Source organism: Paroedura picta, chromosome 5, assembly GCF_049243985.1.
Source record: "Paroedura picta isolate Pp20150507F chromosome 5, Ppicta_v3.0, whole genome shotgun sequence".
NCBI lineage: Eukaryota > Metazoa > Chordata > Lepidosauria > Squamata > Gekkonidae > Paroedura > Paroedura picta.
In genome coordinates this window covers 33584827-33602061 of record NC_135373.1, presented here as the reverse complement: position 1 = coordinate 33602061, position 17235 = coordinate 33584827, and the positions used below count along the sequence as shown (strand labels likewise).

The window sequence follows — 17235 nt, the reverse complement described above, 5'->3', positions numbered from 1 at the left end:
TGAGGCCTGCTAGGTGGGCCAGTCTCAGTGCTCTCAGAACTCTCAGCCCAGCCTGCCACACAACGTGCCTGTTGTGAGGAGAGGAAGGAGATTATAGACCACTTTGACTCATTAAGGTAGAGAGGTGTCCACAAGCAGTCCTAGCTGCACCCATTTCCTCTTAATTAACTGTGATCACCAATGCATCTTTCCCAGGATGGGCAGGAACTCTTGTAAGCAGCACAGCTAGGAGTGTCATTCAACAAAGTACAAGTTACATTTCCCAGAATACAGAACTCCAGAGACTCCATCGCAAGGCACTCTTAACCGAGACCCTTTGGGACAATCAGCTAACAAGAGGGTTTAAAAAAAAGAAAAGACATTATTGTTAGCATCATTTACCAGAACAATGTCTGAATATTCAGAAGTGGCAACTCCTTCAAGGGTTAGAGATAACACCCAATCCTTGAGACTGTACCAACAATAACCATTTTCCCAAAATGAGATGTTGTTCGCATTGTTGGTGTTACAACCTGATGTGCAATACGTAACGGAGGTCCTTCAAATCAGACAACCAACGATGCAAAATGTTCTCCTTTTTGTTTGAGACAAGAAAGATACCTTGGCATGTTTAGACTGCGCATGACACTTTGATCAAGGGGCCCAAACGTGCTAGGATGTCCTCCTTGTCTCAACAAAAAGGAACCTTCACAGTAAGTTGAATGATCCATGTTAGAACACTCAACATGGAGATTGGCAATCAGTTAACCATGTGGGGAGCATAACAGGCTCCATCTAGGATGGGTCCTGAGTGTCCTCCTCACCTTCGAGAAGAAGTCCCAACATTCTGTCCTCTATTGATGGGAGGAGAGCACTTGAGATGTTATAAAGCTTAACTGATCCAAGGAGGAAAAAATAACCGCAGGGCATCGAGACACAGTAGAACTTTATTTATTTATTATATATTTATATACCGCCCTCCCCGGAAGCTCAGGGGAAGCTCAGATCACTTGATCACTTGCTGTAGGACTCTCCTCAATGGTCCTGTAGTGAGCAGGGGCTGGACTAGATGGCTTGCATGACCCCTTCTGATTCTATGATTCTTCGACTCAAATGTTACATCAGCAGTGGCGATAGATATTATTCTGTAGTGCCTGAGAAACATTGACCCTGAAGCCCAGGTAGTGGCCTCGCAGATATCATTGATGGATGCATTTGTGTCAAATGGTGCTGATGTAAAAGCTCTTCTTGTTGAATGAGCTGTTATCTCCCCGGAGACCTGAAGACCCTTGAGATACATATGGCAAGGAGAAGCAGTCCTTTAGCTGCCTGCTTAGTGTAGCCCTTTTCCTTTGATTGCTGGCTGAAAAGCCTCAAAAAGGTAATTCGACTTCCTAATAGCTTGATTCTTGTGTGGTGCTCTGCAGATGTCAAGTGAGCGCCGGTTCTTCTCCCCAAGAAGAGATGACTTTGGGAAGAAGGACAGCAAATATATCTCCTGTGAGCGTGTTGACCTTGACACAAGTGGAGAATCTGTGCTCAGAACCACCAGGTCCTTATGGAAGATGCATAAGCCCTTTGTGATGCATTTAATCGTGTCTGCTGTCTTCTCCAGATGGCGTATGTTACTTGACAGGCACCTATTTAAATCTGAGTATTCTTGGGACAATTTACAAAGCTCTTGCCATAAGAAGAGAGGCAGCAGAAACCGATGGCTGCAGAATGAGCAGGCCTGTTGGACCGATAAAGGACGTCTCAATTGATCAGGAGAGGGCAGAGTTTTAGTGCCAAAAATCAAGCCTGCTTCTTCACGATCCAAGCCAGGTGTTTTGTGGCCTATTGCTGTCTCCTGATGCTCTACCGCAGGAGGACTGCTGGGCAAGTTGGTTTGCAGTGGTTTCCTACTCCACTGCCTGAAGATCACCTCAGCTACAGACATCACTGTGACTGAAGCAGCAGGCAAAAGGTAAACAGCCTCAGGAAGAAGTTAGTTTTTTAAACAAAAGGAAAGGCATGGAAAGAGAAAACCTGGTGGAATAAGCTCCTGGAGGAGCTGAGGGCCCTGCTGGAATTGTCAACTTTTCACAGGGCCTGCAAGACGGAGCTCTTCCGCTAGGCATACGGTTGCAGCCAGGGAGGATTCCTGGTGTTTCCATCAGAGGATCCCCCCCCCCTGATCTGGCTCCCCGCTCCCAGTGGAAGAAGGCTTGACCCTCCGGTTCAACAGGTGTGTGTGGGGGGGGAGAGAAATACTGGTAAGAATGAGCTTGGTTCGCCATCTGTCTATTTATTTATTATTGTAATGGGGTGTTTTTATGGGGTTTTATTGTATTTTACAGTCTTGTTTTGTGTGAACCGCCGCGAGACCACTGGAAGAGCGGCAGTATAACAATCAATCAAAATATTAAATAAATAAAACAAAGCACAATCAAAAGAATTCCTTCAAGGAAAATCTCAGAAGCTCTCAGGTGGGGGGAAGAGGGGGAGAGAGAGAGAAGGTCAATTCTACTTTGCTGCCAAAGCCCAATACTTCTCAAACACTGGCTAGGAAGCAAAGCTGCTACTGCCAGTCTGAAAATCTTTCAGAAGTGTGGTTTTGTTTGGTTCAGAAATGTACATTTCACAAGCCAACGCTGTAAAACTTTACAATAGCAGTCCACCACAAGAGGAAGGATAAGATCTCTCTCTACTCTCTTTGAGAACAATATTATGCAATGAGACATTCCAGGTGGAACAGACGACCACCACCAACCCGACAGTTTCTTAGTTGGTTTTATTACGGTCATAGACCACCAGCGCACAAGGTGATGCAAAACATGCATTAAAACCAGGAATTAAAACACCGTAATACAAAAGAGAATACATAATAAGAAGGTACATAAACACAGTAGTCCAGTTCACTTGAAACAGACCAGATAAGAAAAGGAGCTTAAGATTACTGTGGCCATTTATTAACATTCATCAAGCTTAAGTAAGCTTGACAATATAATGCAGTGGTTCAAGCATCAGACTACTCATTTCTGACGCAGGTGTGCATCCCCATTCTGCCCATGGAAGCTCACTCTCAACCTAACCAACCTTACAGTGAGGATAAAATGGAGGAGGGAACTCTGTAAGCTAATTTGCACTGGGAAGAAAGGGAAAGTATAAATGCTCTAATAAACAAACAACCAAAATGCCAACTGCAAGCATTTATATTGCTGGGACAGACTCTTTGAAGCGTTAAAAGTAACTAACTGCCTGAAGGGAGGAGGGAAATAAATTACCTTTGAGCTGGCCTCTAATCCCCTTATACATAAAGTGTACATTAAATACATCCATACCCAAAACAGAAATGCAAAAGAAAATACGGGTATGAATTTACTGGTTGTCCCAGGCCCACGGGATGTTCGCCTGGCCTCAACCCGGGCCAGGGCCTTTTCAGTCCTGGCACCAACCTGGTGGAATGAGCTCCCAGAAGAGCTAAGGGCCCTGCTGGATCTACCAACTTTCCGCAGGGCCTGTAAGACGGAGCTCTTCCGCCAGGCATATGGTTGAGGCCAGGGCAGCTGTCCCACAAATCCATCAGAGGATCCCCTCCAATATTGAGATCTCTAACATCGAGATCATTGTTAGATCTATTGTATTGGTGCCACCCTCTTCTGAATATTATTCTCCCCACCAGGCTTAACTTGGGGGGAACTCAGGTAACTAATATCAGAATTGTGACCACCGCCGCTTATATGTTATATGTAACTTTTGTTGATGTTAATTGGGGTTTTTATGGAGATTTTATTGTCTTTTAACTATTTATGTTGTAAACCGCCCTGAGACCTATTTGGAGAAGGGTGGACTAAAAATTAAATAATAATAAAAATAATAAAAATTAAAAAAAATACCTATTTAGCCAGTTCCCAGACTTCCCCATACACATAAAAAGGTAAAGGTATCCCCTGTGCAAGCACTGGGTCATGTCTGACTCTTGGGGTTACGCCCTCTAGCGTTTTCATGGCAGACTCGATACGGGGTGGTTTGCCAGTGCCTTCCCCAGTCATTACCGTTTACCCCCCAGCAAGCTGGGTACTCATTTTACCAATCTCGGAAGGATGGAAGGCTGAGTCGACCTTGAGCCGGCTGTTGGGATCGAACTCCCAACCTGATGGACAGACAGCTTCAGACAGCATTTCTGCTGCCTTACCACTCTGCGCCACAAGAGGCTCTTCCAAGGCCTTTCCATGGTTGTTTAATTTTTGTTTTTGTTTTTTTAAACGCCTTATAACCTCTGTAAAGTTTTCTGCTTGCTGCGCATAAACATTTGTTCAGCAACTAGTTTGAAAGAAACACTGCCAGCAGCCACACTGGTCCAAAAATCCCAATCCAAATTCTGACCTAGTACAACTTTGGTAGCCAAGAAGAGTGTATTAGTGTAAGGACAATCTACCAACGGGAACTGTGCATAGGGGAACTGACCCATCACAAAAGGTAAATCGACATATTGGGTTTTATTTCACTTTACATTTCAGGCATCACATCAAATTTTATTCCAAATTCTGAATACAAAGAGTATCAAAGCGTGCCTTTACTTTCTGCCTTTTAAGGGATATCACTCCATGTCAGAGATATTAAAGGAAGATGGCAAGGTTTTGTAGTTCCAATGGAGGAACACGTTTTTTCCCCCTCTTCCCCAGAAGAATCGACTGCAAGCTGCATCAAAATCATCAATCAGAATCTCTTGGTCCGGGCATTCAGCGAAAAGATACCATGAAAGGAGGGCCCTTTAAAATACTGGATAGAATATCTTTTTCTTCCTTGCCGCCATTTTGTATATTGTTAACATCTAGCCTGAGGAAGAGCTCTGACAAACCTGAAAGCTTGTACATACATACATGTCACTACAGCTTATCCTAGTAAAAGTATCACGTGGTCTATGGTTTGGATTTGGCCATCTGGCTGGTGTACCGACCTCCCAATACACCGACAGATGTGCTGTTGACCTTTTGGAACTGGTGGCCAGGAAAGCCTAGCAGTTCCCTAGACTGACCATCTTGGGGGACTTCAAAGTCCATGTGGAGAAAATCAGCCCTCACAGTTTTCAGACCTTTTGTCTGTCATAGCGACACTGGGACTCTCCGAATTTGTACTTGGTCCTTGAGCAGGCCACACCCTGGATTTGATCTTTGGAGTGGGGATATATATTGGTCACGAATTCAAGTTTTCCATAGCATAGGCGAGACCCTTCCTTTGACTTCACCCAAATGACTCCAAGGATCCTCATATGACAACACCCTGCTCCCACCCTGTAGGGTAGAGAGCGGTTTTATGCTTACCCAAGGAGACTTATGGATTCTATAAGATTCCAGAATGCTCTGAAGATCCGATTCCCCTCGGCAACTCAGCAGATGTACTAGCGAAGGCTTGGCACAAGCATCTCTCTGCAGTTATCGAAGAAATTGCTCCCCAATGCCCACCCTCCTTGGTATGTGCAAACAGAAATAGGAGTGGAGACCATTAGAGCAAGTTAGATGGGAAACGTGCAACAAAGTGTCAAGAACATCTTGTAAGACATTTATGGGATAGCAGTAAGGGCCAAAGTAAATACTTTGTGGCTTTCTTATTGCCTGTGAGCTCAGTACCAGCACAGTTGTTTAGCATAATTCAATCATTGACTTCTCTGACAACATCCAAAATTATCGAACGGATACAAGCTGTGAAGCTTTAAGAGTATTTTTATGGAGAAGAAATCTTGACACTCCACTGCAATGTGCCCAATTTTGATAGTCATGAAACTGGAGGCCCCTTGATGTCTAAGGGTCCTATTTCGGACCATCCAAAATCTGCTCTACTTAGCCAATGTGGACAGGATTCTAATAGCTGTTTTAATTTTTATTTTTTATTTATTCTATATACCACCACCCTGGCAAGCCAGCTCAGGGCAATGCACCACGTTGATCTTTATTCCTGTTACTGAACATTTTAAAAAACAATGTAAAAACAGCATCTGTATCCAGCAATAATACCAGTTATACTATTATTTCCAGCACAGCCCCCTTCAGGTCAATTTGCCTTTGATATTTTTGTGGGGTGTTTTGTAGAGAAGCCCTTTAATATGATCAGGTCACTGGCCCCAACCGAAAGCTTGGCTTAGGAGCTCCGTCTTGCAGGCCCTGTAGAACTGAACCAACTCCGTCAGGGCCCAGATCTTCTCTGGGTGCTCATTCCACTAAATAGAGGCCAGAACCAAGACTATCCTGGCCCTGGTTGAGACCAGACATACTTCTTTGGGGCCAGAGACCACCAACTGTTTGGTATTTGCAGTGCACAGCGTCCTTTGGGGGATACAGGCAGAGAGGCAGTCCCTCAGGTACATGAGGTCCAGGGCACAGATGACCTTAAAAGTGAGCACCAATATGTTGATCCAGAATCAAACCAGGAGCCAGAGCATCTGCTAGAGTACAGGCTGGATATAGACCCTCCAAGGTGTTCTGTACCGGTTGCAATTTTTGCATCAGGATAAGTCTAGGCCCACACAGAGCAAGTTACAAAAGTCCAGTCTAGAGGTGACCAAAGGAGGAGAAAAGGATGGATAGTATTCTACCATATTCTAACAATGATGGCCAGCAGTTTTCCCCCTAGTTCCCAGCAGGGGTAGGTGGGGAATCAATTTGCCATCGTGTTCTTGCTGGTTTATATTCTGTTATCTGTTGTGATTTAGGGCTTTTTTTAGGGGATGTGTATTTTACTTATGTTATCTTGTAATCCACCACGAGCCGGCTTTGCCAAGAGTGGTGGGCAATAAATTCAAATTATTATTATTGTTGTTGTTGCATGTGGCTAGATGCTCTGGGGCCTACCAGATGCTCCCTCAACCCATGTCTTTTGTGGCTGGCAAAAGTCAGTAGCAAGGAAATTTGAATCCCTCTCCAGGAGCTCATCAACTTGTCCTTGGTTGCAGGGAACCTTCCCAGAGAAACAAAAAGAAGCTGCTGTAAAGACACTTTCGAAAAAGCCAATGCTGGATCCATCTGACTTGCCAACTACCTTGCAGTTCTGCATTTGCAATTTCTGGGAAAGGTGGCTGAGCGAAAAAGATGGCTGAGCGATCAGTCTCAAAACAGCTCCAGAGTTTCCTGGAAGAGACATCAACCCTTGAACCGTTCCAATCCGGCTTCCAGTCTGGCCATGGGGTAGAAACAGCTCTGGTCGCTCTCACTGACAATCTCCGTAGACTGAATCTAGGCAGATCGGCACTGCTGTTTCTACTAGATCTAACGGCAGCATTCAATAGTCTATCATGAGCTATTAGCCCACCATTTAGCTCAGTTGTTCTCAACCTTCCTAATGCCATGACCCTTTAATATAGTTCCTCATGTTGTGGTGACCCCCAACCATAAAATTATGCCAGTGTTCCTTCACAGAAATTAAACCGAAACGGACCAATGGCGTGAAGATCCATTGTTCATGAATGTATGTAAATTGGTTGTTTTCTGGGGTTTCTCAGTTCAGTTCTGCCTCTTGTCCCACCATAACGATCTTGTTCTCTTCTGCTGCTCCAGACAGGCGAATGCCCTATCTCGATCTACCCCACAAGGCTGCTGTGTGGATGGAGCCCCCCCAGCCAAGCTGCTTGCCCTGTCGGGACCCCTGTGAAAGGGTAGTTCGACCCCCAAAGGAGTCCCGACGCCCAGGTTGAGAACCACTGATCTAGCTGATAGTGGAATCCAGGGTGCTGTCCTCCAATGGCTTCAAATCCTTTCTCCAAAGTCAGGAACAGATGGCAGTGATAGGCGAGAGAATTTCCCAGAGGCTTGCCCAGTAGGCATTCTGCAGAGAGCTATTCTCTCCTCTATTCAACATATACATCAATCCCTCACCCAGATAGTTTGGAGTTTCAGCCTTGGATGTCACCAATATACAGATGACACCCAGTTATATCTGCTGATGGACATCCAGCTGTTGATATCTCAAGTCCTTGGCCAAGTGTCTGAAGACTCTGCTGGGATGGTTCAAGCAATCAGCTGAAGTTGAATTCAGAGATAGAGGTCCTTTGGCTAGGTAAACATGCCCCCAGGGGGGGGCATCAATGCTACTCCTGGCTCTTTACAGAGTCCAACTTTGGAGATGGTCAGAAGCCTGGGTGTGATTCTAGACAGTCCCCTTATGATGGAGGGTCCAGGTCACAGATGTTTCCCACCAGGCATTCTACCATCTTCTCCAGGCACACCAACTGGCCCCATACCTGTCATCACCCAACCTAGCCAGTCATCTATGCAACAGTCACCTTCAGGCTAAATGTCTGTATCTCAATCTATGCAGGGCTACCCTTGAGAATGCTCCTGAAGCTCCAGCAGGTCAAAAGTGTAATGGCTCAGGTCCTAACTGGAACCCCATGGAGAGCATATATCCAACTGCACTGGCTCCAGATTGAAGACTGGATCAGCTCAAGGTTCTGATTACAGTCTTTAAAACCTTAAATGGTCTGGGACCCTCATATGTACGGGACCACCTCTCTCTCTTCTCCCAAGAGTGTTACAATTTAGTGGCCAGAATCTACTTAGGGTCCCCAGCCCCAAAGAAATCAAACTCACCTCAACCAGGGCAAGGGCTTTCTCGACTCTGGCCCCAGCCTGGTAGAATGCTCTGCCAAATGACATCACAGCCCTGCAGGACTTTAAGCTGTTCTGCAGGGCTTGCTGTTCAGCCAGGCAAGTAAGGACCCTCAGAACTGCTGGCCTCCCTAACCAAGAACCCACCTAAGACAAACACCGTTAGGTTGATATAAGCCCCCCTGGAATAAAGATGAAGCATGCAAGATTTATAATTTAATGTTTTAATAATTTTATGAATGTTGGATATATTTTATGGTTTTCATCTGTCAGTCGCCCCGACTCTTTGGGAAGGGCAGCATAAAAATTGAATAAATAATAATAATAAATAATAAAGAGAGGCTCGCTTTTGCAGCAGCTGAACAAAAAAATGCTTTAAAGAACTTCTAGACATGAATGAGAATGGAGGGGCAAGAAAGGCATAGACCCCCACCTCTTCTAAAGGTTTACAAAATTATACATGGATTAGAGAAGGTTGAGAAAGAAGTACTTTTCTTCCTTTCTCTCAATACAAGAACTCGTGGTACTCAATAGTTTTAATGGAAAAGATAAAAGGAAGTTATCACCCAAAGTGTAATTAACACATAGAATTCAAGGCTACAGGAAGTGATGGGGACTACAAGGATAGACAGCTTTCCAGAAGGATTGGATAAACATATGGAGCAGAAGTCCATCAGTGGCTATTAGCCACAAGCTACAGATTGATCACTATGTCTGGGTCTGTGATGCCTTGTATAATTGGCATGTTTTGGGGAATGGAGGGCCATAGGGGAAAAGCTTCTGAAGCTCTGGCTCTGCTGGTGGACCTCCTGATGGTCCCTGGGTTTTGGCCACTATGGGACACAGAGAGTTGGACTGCATGAGCCATTGGTCTAATTCAACATGGCTTCACTTATGTTCTTATATTCACTCACTAGGAGAGGCATCATCTGGACACGGAATTGGGGTCACTGTGAGTGGGCAAGTAGTTGTGAATTCCCTGCATTCTGCAGGGGGTTGGACTAGATGACCCTGGAGATCACTTCCAACTCTATAATTCTAAGACACGTCCTTCAAGAACTTCCCTGCACCTTGTAACCTGAACATTATGGCAAGCTCAAGTTAAAAAGGAGGCCCTACTCTGCTAATGTAGAAGCCTAAGAAAACTAGACTATGCATCTGAGTGGGAGATCCCTCTGCACTGTTGTACTGGGGGAAAGCATTTCAGTTTGAGGGTGGAAAGTCAGGAAATAAACAGCAAATGAGGCACAGCTTTGCACAACCAGCTCCTTTGAGCAGGGCTCATGTGGACCCACCCACCTGCCCAGTTCTGAAAGCTTTAATCACTCACCTGATGCTCGGCGTGAATGTTGTCTCCAGTAGGCCACCGATGCTTGCTGTTGTTATAGCTGCCGCCGCCGCCACCGCCCCCCAGCTGCTCACCGTGCTGCCTCTGGAAGAAGTAATCCACCATTGCGTCGTCCTGGGAGCGGCCTGCAACGCCTATAGATCCAGGAACAGGACTGGAGTGTGTCCCTGCTGCAAGGGCTGGGTTTGCAGCTGGCTGTTGCGGAGCCTGGGACCCTGTTCCAGATGTCAAAACAACAGGCATGTTGGGATTAGCTGTCTCTTGACCGTGCTGTTTCAGGTGGGGGCTGAAGGAGTCCTGCCAGAGCACTGCTTTTCTCTTCAACACACACGCAACGCTCATTCCACCAACACCTGAGGAGACACAGGTTCAAAAGGCTTAATGGGGCTTCTCTTCTCCACTCCACCCTGCACCATAGCAACGCATGCTTGAGAACCTGGTTGAGCCTTCCTGAGGTCAAATCTCACTCTGATCACCAGGCAAATTCGCAGCACTCCAACAATACAGCAAGCTTCCCAACATCGAAACCTTGGCCACCTCCCCAAAGTATGTACACTGACTCATGTTTAACCTCCCTTTTACAAACTGCTATTGTATAGTAATGCATATAAATTTTTGGTCTAAATGACTGTAAATAAAGAATAAATACTCATGTATAAATCAAGACATGGTAGCTGATGTGGACTCATACTGTGCCTGGGTTCAAGCCAACCATAGGGATGAGAGTGATCTCTTGCTGAATCATACCAAAGATCCATTAAGTCCAACACTCTTTTCAAATTGTGGATAAGAACAGGCAGTTTGGTATAGTAGTTGGAGTATCAGACTCAGGCTCAGATTCCCATCCTGCCGTGGAAGCTCACACACACAGAGCACTATCTCAGCAACTAGTAGTCCAAAGACTACTTTGAATACAGATTCCCTTTAATTATCATGGCCAGTAGCCACAGACAGACCTGTCTGCCAAGAATTTGTCTAGTCCCATTCTGAAACCAACTAAGCTAGCAACAGAAATACTGGGGGGCGGGGGAAATATGCACTGAGTACAATGAAATTCTATTTCTTATGCTTTCAATCCATCATCCATTAAATATATTGGGTAGCAGCCCCCCCCCCCTCTATTATAGGAGAGGAACAAAGTTTTATTAACATCCATCAGATCCCTTAAATTGTATTTCCACCCCCTAAATTTAGCATTTTTCTGAAGTTGAAATAAAATGTATCCATTGGAAAGGTATCTTCCAAGGCCCCGAATAATACTTGCCTGCCAGCAGCCATAAAGTAAGTGGCATCAGAAGACAGGGGCTTTTTGATAATGGCTCCCAACTTGCAAAACACTTAAGAGAGCCTGAACTCCACCTACCAATTATTTTTATGTTACAGGTTATGATTATATGGTTCCAAATGGCATTTGGGATAAGGGTTCCTAGCCTTCCTGCTGCCCTGTTATTGGACTATTCCACTTCCTCTGCTACTGCTTTTATGAGATGTACATTCTGTTTAGAGTATTATTGACTATACTTGATCTCAAACAAAAGGTCAAGAAGTAACAAAGCTTCTTTGACAGTCCTGAAGGACAGGCCACCTGTCTACTTATGCCTCCCACAGGGCTCTTTGCTCTGCGGGTACAAAACTGTTGGAGGTTCACCTGGCCTTGGCTGGGCCCTTTTCAGTCTTTTTGGAGTCCTGTCCCCAACCTGGTGGAATGAGCTCCTGGGAGAGCTGAGGGCCCTGACAGAACTTCCCCAGTTCCGCAGGGCTTGCAAGACAGAGCTCTTCCACCAGGGCAAGTAAGAGGTGGGACCCTCCCTGTGTTAGCCAGGTCATCGGCTGCCAAGGTGTGCTCTCCCAGAGGCTGTTCTTGTAGTCTGTGGGCAGGGTGGGGGTTGTGCCGCCATCCAGGGTGGGTTTTAACGGGCTTTTATCATTGTTGGGGTTTTATGAAGATTACTGTTACCCACCGCAAGCCTCTATCCGGGAACGGCAGGATATAAATGTAATTATAAATAAATAGCATTTAAGTGATAAAAAATAAGCACTCACTTCACCAACTCCACTAAGGAGGGTCACCCAGCCATAAAACAGGAGACAGTCCTGCCTCGCGACCTGATCAATTTGCACACAAAGCCCAGACTGAAAATAAACTGTCACTCCTTCAAGAGGTCGACACAAAGGCGTTTCAATAGCCAATAATGATTTGTCACATCCTTGCTAATCCAGCCTTATTCAAAGTTATTGGGGGGGGGGAGGCAGGGGGAGTGAAACACAAGCTGTAAGGCTTGCAAAAGCAAAGGACCTTTACAGGAATTAAACACTGCTGGCTTAAGCCAGCCCAAGCATTGCCTAAACATGACGCTGTTGCAAAGCTCAACTCAAAAACCATGTTTCTTTTGCAGTATAGCCTCCTAAGCTATGAAGAGCATGCCAGCTGTGTCGCCATCCACTCCTGGCAACTCCATCCACTAAGCAGTACTGCAATCCATAATTCAGCTGTAAACGACTAAGGAAGTGGTTAAGTTCGGCACCTGGCTCATCTTCAACTTACGAGCCAAATTGCACATTAGGGCAGGAGACCCAAGACAAATCTCTCAATGTTTTTGCTTCACTCAGAATCACCCTCAAGTGGCGCCGAAACTGGCTGAAGCAGCCATGCCGGAAGAGGCTTCAAACCCTTTACACCAGAGGGTACAATATACGGCCCTAGAACCAAGTGCGGTTTCAGCCCAGACCCAAATATGGCTCCTTAAAAAACTAACTTACTCTTGAAGTTAAGGAACGCTGGACAGCTACGTGGAGATACTAAAATAATCAGGATATGAAGGGAATAGATAAGACAATGCTTCTGATGGGATCAAGCGGCTTCTCAAAGACTGATCTATCCTGGGGCCTGTGTTGTTCAACATATTTATAAATGAGTTGGATGAGGGATTAAAGAGGTACTTATTAAATGTGCAGATGATACTAAACTGAGAGGGTAGCAAACACAACAGAAGACAGACTCAGGATACAGGATGATCTTGATAGGCTCGAGATCTGGGCTAAACTGAATAAAATGAGGTTCAATAGGAACAAATGTAAAGTTCTGCATTTAGGTAAGAAAAACCAAATACACCAATATAGGACGGGGGAGACTTCTCTTGGCAGCAGCATGTGTGAAAAGGATCTAGGAGTCTTAGTAGACCAAACATTGAACATGAGTCAGCAGTGTGACTCGGTGGCTAAAAAGGCAAGTGGGATTTGGGGCTGTATCAAACGGAGCATTGTGTCCAGATCACAGGAGGTGATGGTACCGCTTTACTCTGCTCTGGTTTGGCCTCACTTGGATTCCTGTGTTCAGATTTGGGCACCACAGTTGAAGAAGGATGTAGACAAACTGGAGCATGTCAAGAAGAGGGCAACAAAGATGGTGAGTGGTTTGGAGACGTTTGAGGAAAGGTTGGTCTGTTTAGCTTGGAGAGGAGATGATTGAGAGGGGATCTGATAACCATCTTCAGGTATTTAAAAGGCTGCCATGCAGAGGATGGAGCATTCTTCTCTCTTGCCCCAATGGGATGAAATTAATTCAAAAGAAATTCCATCTAAACAACTGGAGGAAGTTCCTGACAGAGCAGTTTCTCAGTGGAATAGGCTTTCTCGTGAGGTGGTAGGTTCTCCATCTTTGGAGATTTTTAAACAGAGGCTGGATAGCCATCCAACAGAGAGGCTGATTCTGTGAAGGTTCAAGGGGGTGGCAGGTTACAGTGGATGAGCGTTAGGGTTATGAGTGTCCTGTGTAGTACAGGGGGTTGAACTAGATGACCCAGGAGGATCCTTCCAACTTTTATTTTGATTTCCAAAGCAGCAGACAGGCGCCAGAAATACAAGTGTAAACCAGAGAAAGATTTATGACAGTGTGCTAGTGGAGATGAGTGGTCTTGCATTTATGACCTATGGAGAGACTGTGTGTGTCACTTCTGAGTAAAGGACTCCCCACCACCAGTGTTCAGAACCTTTATGGATTATTAGCACATTACTGTTTTGTCCAATATGTTTTCAGTTACACAAATGGGCCTTCTTATACAAGATCTTGGTTGGCCTTGTGCCCTGAATTTTGATGTAGCTTCACCCCTTGATAATAAAAGGCTGGTGACCCCTGATGTACACTACCGTACGAATCAGCCTTCTGCCGTCTTTCCAAACTGACAGCACTGCAAAAATACTGTAGGGAAGATAATTCAGACTGGTAAAACAGCACCGGGTGGGAACGTGCACAGCATGGTGTCCACAGTGATCCCATGAGGCTTTTAAGGCAAGAGACCTTCAGAGGTACCATAGCCTTCCTCCACATAATCAACCCTAGAATTCCCTGGTGATATCCCATCCAAATACTAGCCAGAGCTCACTCTACTTAGCTTCTTCTGAGATTTGAGGACAATGAGGTAGGCCAGGAGCATCCAGGGCAGTCCTTGAATTCAGAGCCTGCACAACATGTATGTCAGCCCATTCTCACTCCCATCCCCTACTGGCGTTCATTAGATAAGAGACTCAGTCTTGTGCCAATAGTAGAATCCTGCTCTATGATTCTACAGGCCAACCATCATCTCCCAGCCTCTGCTCACACTATGCAAAAATATGTAGAACACCCTCTCCCCACAAAAATGGTGTAACTTCTTGATGAAACGTCTGGGTTTTTTTACTTGTGTCATGAACATGTAATGCAAGGCTCAAGGCTATTTCACACATTGTATGTACATGCCAAGTTACAGTAAGTAACAGGAATGTTAAAACAGCAAAAATTTCTGCAAATACAGATGCAGGTACCCTCTGTACCAAACATGTGGGGCGATTTCCAATGTTATTTTTCTCTGTGGAAAATTTTGCAGCCCACATATGTAAATATAGAAGAGTTGGTTCTTATATGCTGCTTTTCTCTACCCAAAGGAGTCTCAAAGCGGCTTAAAGTCACCTTCCCTTTCCTCTCCCCACAACAGACACACTGTGAGGTAGGTGATGCTGAGAGAGCCCTGATATTACTGCTTGGTCAGAACAGCTTTATCAGTGCTGTGGTGAGCCCAAGATCACTCAGTCGGTTGCATGTGGGGGAGGAGCAGGCAATCAAATCTGGCTCATCGGATTAGAAGTCTGCAATCCACCAAGTCATTTTATCAATAGTTCTTTTGTTGTGCTAGGAATCAATTATATCAGTGCTTGTGCAGGATATATTTGCCTTGTTTGGTAATGTCACCTAAATATTTCAATTTAAATTTGAATTAGAATTTCTCTCCCAGAAAACCTGCATCGCTGTGAAGAACTTAGCATGGCCCCATCTGCTTCCCAAATGCACACAGGGGTCAATGTTAGATTGCCCAAACTCAATCTATCCAGTTTGGAGGTTTAGTAATATACTATAGGGTTGCACACTCCCGATTTCAGAGTAGCTTTAGACAAAGCTAGCTAAAACATTCAAACCAGGCAACTGTCATTTGCAAAATTACCTGAAACCACAATTTAGAGAGAAAAACCATAACATGGGCCCTTTCTGCACGCATTGGTTAATGCATTTTCAAAGCACTTTAGAAGCAGATTTTCCTGTTCTGCACAGGAAAACCCATCTGCAAAAGCACACTGAAAGTGCATTATTCTAAATGTGCAGAATGAGCCCTGGCCTACGTTCAGTGCAACTGGGAAAAGGAGAGCCCATAACTTGGCCCAGATCTTCCAACTAGTAGGCCAGAGAAGCACTGGTTCAAAATTAAGTTGATATAGAGACAATACTAGGAGGACTTCTGGAGTTCTGGCCCCACTGGAGGACCTCCTGATGGTACCTGGGTTTTGGCCAGCGTTGTGGCACAGAGCACTGGACTGGATGGGCCACTAGCCTGATCCAACACGGTTTCTCTTACGTTCTTACATGAGCAAGCCTTAGATCCACCCCCTATGGTAAAATCATGGGTTACCACACCTCCAAACAAAGCAAGTCATCTCTCATGCCTGTCCTTCAAGCCAGAAATGGAAATGGCCTTCTACCAGGCTGGAGGGCGAGTACAAACCAGACTGCCATTTCAGATGCTACACCAAACTACAACCCTTTCCACAGAACAGGAAGACGGGAAAGGGATTGCAGCATGCAGAGAGCTGGTCATTTTCAGAGCACACTCAAGGAAAAAAAAATATCAGAAATTACCAGCCTGCCAGGCTGAATGCAGCATACTTCAACACAGGGATCCCTCTGGCTTTCAACGAGACGCGGGTAAGCAATTAAGGTGAATTTAATTATTGCACACGCCACTCAAAGGTGAACTTACTAGGCTGGGAAAAGTCTCCACCCCGACCACCCTGGAGAGCAATTGCCAGGCAGGGTAGGCTGTACAGGGCTGGAGGGACCAACAGACCCAACTCAGCAGTTTCCTATGTGGAGCTACACCCCTGGGGCCCGCTGACGTCAGTGTACATACTTCATTCTCCTTCACAGCTGATTACTCAGCATTTGATGACTTGCAACCGAATATGCAAAATACTTCTACTGGAACCTCCCCCTCCTCCCCTCCCCTCCCCTCCCCTCCCCTCCCCTAACTACTTGTAGTTCAACTGATAAAAAGTATTCACAAGCAATCCAGTTTCTAACAAACTCACAAGAACAGAACCCCTGCTATTGAGCATTTTCGCTTGAAGGAGATTCTTTATTTCTCTCTAGCCAAAGTCCACCACGTATGCTCAGGAGTGCAGCCCGAATCAGCTCTACATCCTGCCAGTGAATTTACACTGGTTGCAAATGGGTTAGCTGGGTGGGATAAAAATACCTCGCTGCGTGTACTGTCGTAATGAAGATGAGAACAAATGGATGACTTTATTTAAAGAAAATTGCTTCTGCTTTCTTTCGGTTGCATAATACGTTGTTCTCTCTTTTGCCAAGTTTGTAAGAGAAAGCAGCACCGTCAATGGGCTTTTTCTTCTCTGTCTCTAAATAAGAACAGTTGCAGAAAACTGGAAGGAAAAACAATATAAACACGCAACACTGCCCATCTCTGTCTGACCTCTCCCTATAGTAGAGCAAAACAAGATTAATCAGATGGAAGGGGGGGGCAAAAACATGCTAAGTCTACCTCCATGGCTAATATACAAAAGTGCATCTGGAAAGGAGCTTGCACCGACTGCTTTCAAGAAAATAAAACAAACACGACTGCACAAGCGGGTCATGAACCTCCCTGGCTCTCAGCCTTACTCTAATGCCTGCAGAACAAAAGCCCTCCAGTAATTCCATACGACTGAATTGCATAAGTTCAACAACTTGAAGTGTTTCCATTTTTTAAAATCCTAAAGCAAAGGGTTATTGTATAAGAAAATTAA

The 17235-nt window shown here is 45.2% G+C and overlaps 1 protein-coding gene across 11 annotated transcripts in view; it reads right to left on the bottom strand.

Moving 5' to 3' along the window:
• Positions 1-17235, bottom strand: part of PUM1 (pumilio RNA binding family member 1) — a 90261-nt gene that overhangs the window by 63832 nt on the left and 9194 nt on the right. For all 11 annotated transcript variants that reach the window (XM_077337154.1, XM_077337155.1, XM_077337157.1 and 8 more), the window contains exon 2: positions 9892-10262. In XM_077337154.1, coding sequence (XP_077193269.1) covers positions 9892-10262 — 371 coding nt within the window. The remainder of the gene's footprint in view (positions 1-9891; positions 10263-17235) is intronic.